The 11,120-nt window shown below is 40.3% G+C and overlaps 1 protein-coding gene across 3 annotated transcripts; it reads right to left on the minus strand.

Annotated features, from left to right (window-relative positions):
* Nucleotides 1-625: 625 nt before the first annotated feature.
* Nucleotides 626-10,886, minus strand: LOC108442318 (fibrinogen-like protein 1). 3 transcript variants are annotated; one of them, XM_017722307.2, is made up of 7 exons: nucleotides 10,606-10,886; nucleotides 8,674-8,760; nucleotides 8,533-8,560; nucleotides 5,476-5,561; nucleotides 3,585-3,702; nucleotides 1,326-1,505; nucleotides 626-1,232 (listed from the first exon to the last, which is right to left on the minus strand). In XM_017722307.2, exons 2-7 carry the CDS (start codon nucleotides 8,749-8,751, stop codon nucleotides 934-936), a joined length of 789 nt encoding a protein of 262 aa, XP_017577796.1. In that variant the 5' UTR covers nucleotides 8,752-8,760; nucleotides 10,606-10,886; the 3' UTR covers nucleotides 626-933. The 3 variants fall into 3 exon arrangements, with proteins under 3 accessions (XP_017577796.1, XP_017577794.1, XP_017577795.1); XM_017722305.2 differs by lacking the exon at nucleotides 10,606-10,886 and adding an exon at nucleotides 10,389-10,538; XM_017722306.2 differs by lacking the exon at nucleotides 10,606-10,886 and adding an exon at nucleotides 10,389-10,498 and having other exon boundaries at nucleotides 8,674-8,757.
* Between the last annotated feature and the right edge of the window lie 234 nt (nucleotides 10,887-11,120).

Raw genomic sequence — 11,120 nt, forward strand, 5'->3', positions numbered from 1 at the left:
ACTGAACGGGTCGACGCCGAGACTTCAGTGACGCACATGACTGGTTTTATTCCATAGACCTTAAGTGTAATTATGCTTGAGTGTCACTCAAATGGTTCTTTGAGAGTTCATGTCTCTTTACATAACCACTGCCTTTACTAAAGAACCCTTGAAGTTTAAGTGTGTACTCAAAAACTTTGGGGGCAGTCGTGGGCTGGAGGTCAGGGATCTGGCCCTGTGACCGGAAGGTTGCCGGTTCGATCCCCAGCGCCGACAGTCCATGACTGAGGTGTCCTTGAGCAAGACACCTAACCCTCAACTGCTCCCCGGGCACTGTGGATAGGGCTGCCCACCGCTCCGGGCAAGTGTGCTCACTGCCCCCTAGTGTGTGTGTTCACTAGTGTGTATGTGGTGTTTCACTTGCATGGATGGGTTAAATGCGGAGATGGAATTTCCCCGGTTGTGGGATCAAAACAGTATCACTTAAAATACCATGACAGTGAAAAATGGACTCAATTACTGCAACAAGAGTAAATGCAAGTCATGACTTTCCACCTCTGTGTTACATTCTCACAAAAATAAAGAAATATTTTAAGAAATTTATTCTTTTCACACCAGCCAGACACAAAGTTTGTGAAACTGACAGTTTCTTTCATATCTGCTTTTATTTAGAAGAAAATGTTTAATAGCCCATTCGAAGGTTTGATTTTGAATATAACTCTACAGCAGAACAACATGCACTAATTTCAGCACTGGGGACGTAAGCTTTCAGCCGCAGTAAAATATGGAATCAAACAAAAAAACACATTATTATTATTGATTATTAAGTATTTAAGCAGCTGCAGAATGCTGAGAATATACCCCTGAAACCGGCATCACTTCATTGCTGGTAAATGAATAAAGAGCACTGGGTCATTGTGTTGCTTAATGCGACCCCTTGATCTGCTTAACAGGTCACACGGTCTTTATCATAATGCGTGTTGCCTTAGCTGAGTAGGGCACAGGGCCTCTCCAGGTGAGCCAGTGAAGGCCAGATGCCCAGAATCGGTTGTCTGCCTTGGGGTGCCAATCGCCATGCAGGTTTGCTGAGCCACAGCGACTGAACCACCAGCCTCCACCACTTTCAGCACTGCAGTCATTTGTGGCAATGTCTCCAAAGATGCACGGGGAGCAGCCGTCATTGTCACGGTCAGAAGTGCTGAAACCATAGCCATTCTGGTCTATGCCTGCATATGCACCACGTATGGCGTCACCTTAAAAGTGGAGAGCGTTAAGAAAGAATGATTGAGACGAACCTCGTTCTTAAATGTTATTGTATGATGAACCTTTTGCACTAATCACTGTACCTGCATTGCCACTGTATGCTCCAACTTGCAGTTTATAGTTGGTTCTCGAATCGCCAACACTAAAGTCCTGGTATTGGGCAAATGCAGAGCCTCCCTCAAAGTCCCACAGGTCCACTCTGAGCGTTGAGCGCTTTCCATTGGTTAAAGCCCAGATTTTGTACAAGCCCAACCAGTGGTCACCTGAAAAGTAGTTTTAGAGTTAACTGAACTTTTCCATATTTTAGCTCATCATAATTAGACATGGTAAAGTACCTAGTATATAACCTAGTCTAAAGTCCAGGACAGTACTAAAGGGGTCTAGAGTCTGTTGCACAATACGTGTTTGTTACGGAAGTTCATGTATTTAATTTCATATTTTAACAGCTAAAAAAAGTCAGAGACCACCCTTCATTTATTTAACGTCCCTTTAAACAAGCAACATGTCAAAACGGTCAATTACTAAAGCAATAAGCCATGAAAGACCCTGTGTTACTGTGATTTTATCACAGGAAGGGTGAAAACGAATGAGGAGAATTGTTGCTTGCTTGAATGTTCATACACACTGGCCCTGTGACCGGAAGGTCGCCGGTTCAATTCCCAGTGCTGACAGCACATGACTGAGGTGTCCTTGAGCAAGACACCTAACCCCCAACTGCTCCCTGGGTGCTGTGGATTGGGTTGCCCACCGCTCTGGGCAAGTGTGCTCACTAGTGTGTATGTGGTGTTTCACTTCATGGATGGGTTAAATGAGGAGGTGGAATTTCCCCATTTGTGGGACTAATAAAGTATCACTTAACTTACATCAAAATGGACTGAACTAAAGTTCTTGCTTTATGTCTGTCACCCCTCCACGCAGGTTAGAGACAGCAGAGGTGTTCTTTTTGAAATAAGTGTCCTGAATTCAGCAAGAAAGTGGCGGGTCATCGCCCCAGTACTTTGAAAAGTGGTGGGTCCAATGCCTGTTTGCCCCCATGGCTCCAGCAGCCCTGCATAGCTGCATCATGAAAAGGACCTGCAAGGGGCATGGAAGTGTCGGAAATGTTGCTTGGTCTGATGAGTCCCATTTTCTTTTCTGCTGTATGTGCTGTTTATTTGGAGACGTGATGGCACCAGGATGCACTGTGGAAAGAGGACAAGCCGATGGAAGGAGTGGGATGATCTGGGAACAGTTGTGCTGGGATACCCTGGGGCGTTCATGTGGATGTCAGTTTGACACATGCCACCTACATAAATATCACTGAGCGCATTTACATGCACTTAATCTGATACCTGCAGTAATCTGATAAATGAGTTTACATGCACTTGAGTAATCAGATAATAGGAAAACTCCAGGTCTACATGAGTCAGGCAGTAATCAGATTTCTGCTTTACAACCAGCCACTAAACTCAAAGAAGTGACATTAACGTAATGTAAAGCTTAAACTTCACGCCACGGCATCCTCATATTTGGTTTCAGCATCTCTCCAAAGGTGTTTTGCTGCCATGTCGTGACAACACTGCTTGCTTATTTAAGGTACCGCAGTCTTTTCTACAGGCGAAGAAGAAGTCTGATCACTGAACTAAAATCCACTCTTTATTGGAGGTCCAGATGCATTCCTTCATGGCACTGGCTTCTTTCAGCAGAATACTGACCTGCCACATTTGCAGACATGGTTCAGGAAGAGTTTGAGGAACATGAGTTCAAGGTGTTCTTCTGGGCTCTAAATTCCCCAGACCTCAATCTGGTTGAGCATCTGTGGGATGTGCTGGAACGAGTCCGATCCACAGCAGCTCCACCTGACAGCATACAGGACTTGAAGGATCTGCTGCCAACATCTTGGTGCCAGATACTACAGGGCACATTCAGAGCCCTTGTAGAGCCCATGCCTTGGCAGGTCAGAGCTGGTTTGATGGCACGTGGAAGACCAACGACATATTAGGGAACTGGCCTAAAGTTTCGCTTCATAGTCGTATTTGAGTCAGTTACATTCTGTGCATTTTTTTTTTGTTCAGAAAAATTCATGAAATTTACTTTAGTTTCTTGATTTTGTCGGTAAGAGGGCCTGTTATTAAAAAACATTTTATTATTTATGATTTTCTTTTGATAAAACTGCATTACAATTAATTTTACCGCAGAAGCTCACGGTCTGAAGTTTGGCCTCAAGTCCGAATGGCAGATTTTGGGACAGTACCAATATAGATACACAGAGCAAATGCAGTAGAATTCAGACTCGTGGCTCATAATGAATGGATCGCTGCAACGGGGCAATCATGTACTAATTCCTAATAAACATTACTTACGCTCTAGATCCCCAAACCCATTCTCATATTCCTTCCAGTTCCTGTTGAAGGAAACCTGCCCTCCCGTCCGCCGCTGGAAGACAGTCCAGCCCCCATCAGGCAGCATTTCACAGTAAACCTGGATCAAGACATTCCCAATGTTGGTGTGCAACGGTTTAAGCCCAAGTGTTTTTGGGTGATCAAAGTGAGAATCGTGGAATTTAAGGTTAAAAGGCTGTTTAATGGATCATTCTTGATGGCAGAGTAGTTATACAGGTCTTACCTGCGAGTTTACACTAACACTGATTCTACAGAATTTAATTACACTAATAAATCATAATACATTTATACTTCTATCGCCGTTGTCACAACAAATCTCACATCTCCAAAATAGTAACTTTACAGGAGAAGGAAAAAACCTGCTTTACTTTTAATGTAAGTCAATGGAACCAGACGTCATTTCTTTTGGCCCATTCATCATGAAATTTACACACGGTGTAAAGAACAGGCATTTTCAAACTGTCAAAAACTGAAAAATGTAAAAAATGGAGATACGGGGTTTTGTTCCGACAACAGCAACACATTTATAATACTTATTGCCTAACACAGTCATTGCCCATTTCCAGTGCTCTCTCCTGTTTCTATTTCTGATAGGAGGTTTTTAAAGCATTCATCAGTTTTCACACACTAATGTTCAAAAGTTTGAAATCAGTGTTTAATGATATTCAGCCAAGTTGCTTGCAGATAAATGTAGAAATGAATGATCACAGGTTTCAAATAATTAACAGGAAGCCGTAAAAATTAAATACATAAAGATGTGATGTGTCCAGAATGACGACCAAAATGACTGAGAAAGCCAAAAAGCACTAGTAACATATTTCTAATAAAATTAATATCCAAAATGCCTCATGTTTAAAAAGCAGTGATCAAATCTCGAGCCAGACAACATGACAAAAAATCTTGTAGAGATAATTAAGGTACGTTATTTCTCAACCGGAAACCTCCTGAAGTGCTGAGTAAAACAGCTACACTGCAAATAATATTTCGGTGGAAAATCTAGTTGCGATGTATAATATTACTAATTTTGAGATTGTTGAGGGAATATTATAAAATTATTTATCTTATTTCCGGCCTTTTTTTTTACATGTATTAATTTATCACGTACAATTCTCACTGTATTAGCAGATAATTTTGCTTCTTTTAGACCCGTTTCTTACAACAGGCAAAACAATCTGCTAATATAGCGAGATAATTTATTTGATAAAATTACTTATTCAAGTAAAAAACTCAACACGAGAAATGTTAGATATAGTCACTAGATTTAAGATCATTTCACTGGCCATGATACCGTTCTTTGCCATGCTGTTCATAATGTAGTTCCATATCTACATTGTGTTGTGTTATTATTGTAAAGAAAATAAAAATTATAACAAGTGATTCCAAACTTGAAAACCATATTGTACATGGTGTAAAACCGGGGGGTCCATTCTTATCTACAAAGTGCTGGTGTGGCTGCAGGTTTTCACTCCTGCACATGATCAGCTGTTTGAAGGCTGAGCAAGTGATTAAACAAGTGGGATCAGATGTGCTCCGGCTCATTTGGGAGGAAGACTTGCAGCCACACCGGCCCTTTGTGGATGAGATTGGACACCCGTGGTGTAAAGAGGTCCCATAAATCTGTTTGGATGCCCACCTTCCAAAAAGTGACTTCCCCATGAAACATTCTTCATGAGCAACTGCAGATTTAAGTATTTCTAATGAATCTAAACACAAACTTTCCTTTTCCTTCCACACGAGGCCGTTAATGAACTGCTATGGATCCCAGCCAAATTATTTTCTAGCTGCCTTGTTAGAGAATTTTTCAGGTGTGATTTCCAATATTTGACAACGCTGTTAATAAAGGTGTTAGTACCTTGAATTTCCTTTTGTCCCCAGACGGCTGAATGGTGTAAGTGCCGCTTGGTGCATTGGGTAAGACTTTCTTTATGTTTGTGCAGTCTGAAATGGAGAGAGAGAGAGAAATAGAGGATTAGTCCAAAGACTGGACGCCTCAAGTGTCCAAAACATTCAAAAATTAACCTTAAACATAGAACAGAATCAGGCCAGCTCTGAATATTCCTCATATCACAGTGAATCAAACTTTCAAGCCAAATCAACAAGCAATGCTTTATATGAAGGTGCTTACCTGGAATATTAAAGCCTGGGTATTGAATCACAATGCATATAAGATGCTATGTGGATGTGGAGTGAAGTAATAAAGCTTCTGTTCCCCACACAGATTAACGTAAAGCCCAGATTATATGTATTTCTGAATATGCCTTTGGCTGAAACTAACCCCTCACCCCGCTCATTAGGTTCTAGATAAAATCAAATGTTTCATAATTCAGTGTGTACATGGGTCCCTCCACCCAACGGGTTGAAAACATTTCTGATAACAGTAGAATTGTGTGTGGTGGGTGGGTGTATATGTATAGAGGCATATGTATAGATATGTAAACGTGTGTATGTATGTAGCAGCAAATAGTAGAATTATGTCTGGGTGTATATATGTATATGTATATGTGAATATGTATATGTATGTATATCTGTATAATTGTTTTTTTCCCCTCTCTTTTTTTTTATTTTCTTACTTATTTATCTATTTATTTTTATTTAGTTGTCTTTTATTTACTTATTTTATTTGTTTTTTCTCTTTTTTTATTTATTTTCTATTTATTTATTTACTTACTTAATTATCATTATTATGATTTATTATTATTATCTTTTTTTTTTTTCTCTTTCCTCCCTTCTTCTCTTTCTTTCCTGTCCTCTTTTTTATTGCCTGTCAGGACTGGCCAAACAAATAAAATACAAACTTTAACAAGAATAGGATTTAGTAACCTATAGAGCTTTTTCTTGTGAAAACAAATATGTTTGGTACATCAGTGCATTCGGATTACGATTACGATTGCAAAAATGGCCAGACATGACAGGTTAAAAAAAAAAAAAAAATAAATAAATAAATTCTGATTAACAGATTTGGACATTAGACTAAAATGATTTTGCTTTGAATGACAATTATTATGTTTATTTTATTAAAAAAGACAGATCGCTCCATTTTACCATCAATACAATGTCAATACAACAACAACAACCGAAAGGTTAGCAAATGTTTCAGTGGTGACAACTTATAGATCATTTACTTTTCAGTTACATTCAGCTAAATATCTACTAAACTGACCATCATTTTCTTTAACTCTAAACCTGGCTCTAATCCTCACACAGACCTTAACCTTAACCCAAAAACTCAACTGAGTTTCAACAGATAGTTTAACAACTTGAACATCTGTAAAATCCATCAGGGACTGTAGTGGACTGTTCAGATAAAGCGTGGCCAAGCGTTCGCTTTGAACAGTTGTACACACAAAGTTTAGACTTCAGCATTTTAACATTAAAAAAGGTTTACTTCATTTCAGAAAATGTTTCAGTGGTGACCATTTTTATTTTGCATTGCTTCAAAGCAATGAGATCCAACTGCTCACCATGTGGTCATGAGGGACGGGGATGTAGTCTTACTTCCAGCTCTAACTGCAGGCGTGTGGCTGAAATAAGACTCCACCTATGGACTAAGACTGTTTCTGTAGTGGCATGAGCAGGTTTTTACTTCAAAATTAAACTCATGATGAATCTAAATCCTTCAGCTGCACTTTCAAAGAAATGGGAAGGAAGTATTATTTTCAAAGGTTTAAAGTTGGGGGCTATGCTTTGGGATGGACGGCCCCCAATAGAAAGAAGCCTATAAATGAGGTTGGATATTTTAGCTCATAGCATAATCCTCGTAAATATCCAAGCTCTGTAGACTTAATATTGTATTCCTAATAGTTTGTTTTCTACTGTGGGACTGCGGTTTGAACTAATTCAACAGAAATGGTCCACATTCGGTGTGGTACAGCAGCACGGACCCACAGCAGGCGCTGAACCAAACAAGTAAACATCAATGCAAACGTGAAGTGCACCATCAACACCACCAGACTGTATCCCAGCTCCCAGAAACCACTGAATACACAAGTGCTGTGAGCAATGCAGCACCAAGTCCATCAGTGAAGCAAGGAATTGTGAAACCCAGGTGGTCTTCAGATAAGATACGATAATAATCCTTTATTAGTCCCACAGCAGGGAAATTCACAGTGTTACAGCAGCAGAGGAACAGAAGTAAGGCACTCAGTAATAGAAACAGTGTAAACATTATAAATAATAAATTAAAGTTAAATCTCTAGACTATTTACAACAAAAGTAAGATAGACGCCTCAACCTGGCTGTTCAGAGTAGCTTTGCCTAATGAAGCCATGTGGCACGAAACAACATGGCATCTGTGTGATGCCTGAAGATTCACACATCTTAGATACAGCAGATATACACTCACCAGCCACTTTATTAGGTACGGTTCAGTTCAGTTGCTTGTTAACACAAATAGCTAATCAGCCAATCACACGGCCGCAGCTCACTGCATTTAGGCCTGTAGAGGTGGTCAAGACGACTTGCTGAAGTGCAGACCGAGCATCAGAACGGGGAAGAAAGGGGATTTAAGGGGCTTTGAACGTGGCGTGGTTGTTGGTGCCAGACGGGCTGGTCTGAGTATTTCAGAAACTGCTGATCTGCTGGGATTTTCACACACAACCATCTCTAGGGTTTACAGAGAACGGTCCGAGAAAGAGGAAATATCCAGTGAGCGGTCAGTTGTGTGGACGAAAATGCCTTGTTGATGTGAGAGGTCAGAGGAGAATGGGCAGACTGGTTCCAGCTGATAGAAAGACAACAGGAACTCAAATAACCAACCAGAATCTCTGAGGAACGTTTCCAACACCTTGTTGAAAGTGTGGCACGAAGAATTAAGACAGTTCTGAAGGCAAAAGGGGGTCCAGCCTTTTACTAGCGAGGGGTAATAGAGTGGCTGGTGAGTGTATACATGTATAGTGATTCCTTGACTCACCTGTCAGTGGCTTTGTGTTCTTCTGCTCCTAAAACACAATAATTCAAATATTAGACAAATGGCAAAAATATGGCATCAGCTTATTACACAGTGTTGCACTCTTGCCGATCATTTGTGGGTTCACGTACAGATCCAGCTTACCCTCATTGCGACCTCAGCAGTGACCACACACACTGTCAATAAGAGCAGTCCCACCCAGCCAGTCATCTCCCTCATCATGTTGATCTTCTGAGATGAAGGAAGAAGCACATTTCAGCTCTGCGGTTTGCACAATATTGCATCATACAAATTCCTTCATGACTATATGTCCTTATCTTGGAAACACACGCCGTTATATTGCTTCATCACCCTCACTAGTACCTCTGCTGCACAACAGCGAAGACTAACTGTAGTTACTGTTCACTATAATACTATAGATATATATATAAATATACTATACACTTTTTCTACATCGTGTATGATGTATTTCATTCCATGATGAACGGATTAATAGAAACTACATTAATATACATTAATTTTGGGATTTGTATCTAATCTCCCGCTATCATAAGGTGCTGGCATGGGCTTGTTTGAGACTTGTGAAATCATCCATCACATCTTTTCAAACTGTCACTAACATCACCTGACAGCTCAGTGTACCTGCAGGAGAACATGAGCTGCCAACTTTGTTATGCCAGCAAAGTTATGTCATGCCTGTGTTGGCTAGCATAGCCCTGAGTAATAGGGGACAGGGACCCCCCCAAAGAGCGCAAGAGACTCTCGACCATGGATGGCTGTGGCATCACCCGAGAATTAATTGGCGATGCTTACATTGTTGCCAATTTAATTTATTTGGTTAGTTAAAGTTCAACATTGCACCCAAAGTTTTTTTAATTTTATGTAGATTTAAAGCTGCACTTGGTAGTTTTTCTTAGTTTGAGCACAGCACAAAAATTCCTCTTTTAATTCTAAAACCTGGATCTTTTAGATTGTATAGAATGTAGATTGTATAAAACACAGGCCGATTGCGACGTCAACGCTTTCCAGTGCCAGGTTTTGCAACCAGCTGCCACAAATGATGCTGCACATGATAATGTGATGGAAAATGTGAATGGCATATACTTCAATCAATCAGCTGTAACAATGTGAATTAACAACTAATTTAACATTTGGTTTTATGTCCTTTTGTGAACTGTTGAATAATTCTGTTTCATAAACTGCGTTACATTAATTGTTGCTATTACTTTTATGTTCTATGAACATAAGTTTGCATGGCATCCCGATCAAATTACATGTTTTGATGGTTTTCTAAGCAAAAATACATGAAGGCATCGTCTACAGAGAACACATCCCTGCACATTTTACTACACAGTTACTGTTTATTTGCTGAATTTAACACATTGGCACAAAATACCATGTGGCATGTGACCAGTAGTGTTCAAACCTTTGCATACAAGTCTATAAGTGGCTAAACTGTCAATTGAATGAAATGAAATCACTCCAGATTCTGCCTTACTAAGATTAAACAGCTATTCAGTTCATATGTGCAATAATAACAATTGTGTGTGTAATAACTCAGAGGGACACTAACTTAATTTAAATAATTTAAATAATTGTAACTGCTTTATACCTGATGTTTCATATTACTATCACAATCACCGCCACCTTACTGTATTCTTAAGTACTTAAATCCTGTGTACATACTGTAAATTTCTCTATATTGTCTTAAATTATTAGTAAAGTGTTTATTTTTACATAAATGGCTGCAACTGTAACAACTGCAATTTCCCCCTGGGATCAATAAAGGAATCTGAATAACATCCTAAAATGAGTTTGCTTTAAATACTGCAGTACTGGTTATGAATATTCATACTCACCGTGTCCGTCTCCTGTTCCCCAGAGTCAAAAGACTTCACAGAAGTAACGCCGTTTTCAATGTGACGCTGTTTTCAACAGCTAACGCTCTTTTCAATGTGACAGCCCAAAGAGTTGACCCGCCCACCCGTATGTCCCAGAACAAACCGTTCTAAATCCCAGGCTCCACATATCCGCTACAGACACGACGTTCCAGAATTCAGTTCACCTATAACGTGCCTGTAAGTGTTGATCCACTGAGCTGTACAGCGCGCCTGGTTAGACTCTCTCACATGTGGAGCTGCTCACTCTGTGTTGTTGCTTCTCACATAAACTTGCACAGCTCAGACGGTTCCTGGAATGTCGACACAAACACATCTGTCTGAAATGGATCTACTTATCCTAAGTTCCCATGTTTACCACACCATCCACATTTCAGTCACAGTCCCCAGCGGTAATCAATGCAGAAATACTCTGACATACTGTATATTATTCAGTGAGATAACGGAGTCATATTCTGAGACTATTGATTCTCTTGCCTCTCTCTCTCTGTCTCTCTCCCTCTAGCCTCTCTCTCTCTCTCTCTCTCTCTCCCTCTAGCCTCTCTCTCTCTCTATAGCCTCTCTCTCTCTCTGTCTCTCTCTCTCCCTCTAGCCTCTCTCTCTCTCCCTCTCTAGCCTCTCTCTCTCTCTCTCTAGCCTCTCTCTCTCTCCCTCTCTAGCCTCACTCTCTCTCTGTCTCTCTCTCTCTCCCTC

Source organism: Pygocentrus nattereri, chromosome 11 (genome assembly GCF_015220715.1).
Source record: "Pygocentrus nattereri isolate fPygNat1 chromosome 11, fPygNat1.pri, whole genome shotgun sequence".
Lineage (NCBI taxonomy): Eukaryota > Metazoa > Chordata > Actinopteri > Characiformes > Serrasalmidae > Pygocentrus > Pygocentrus nattereri.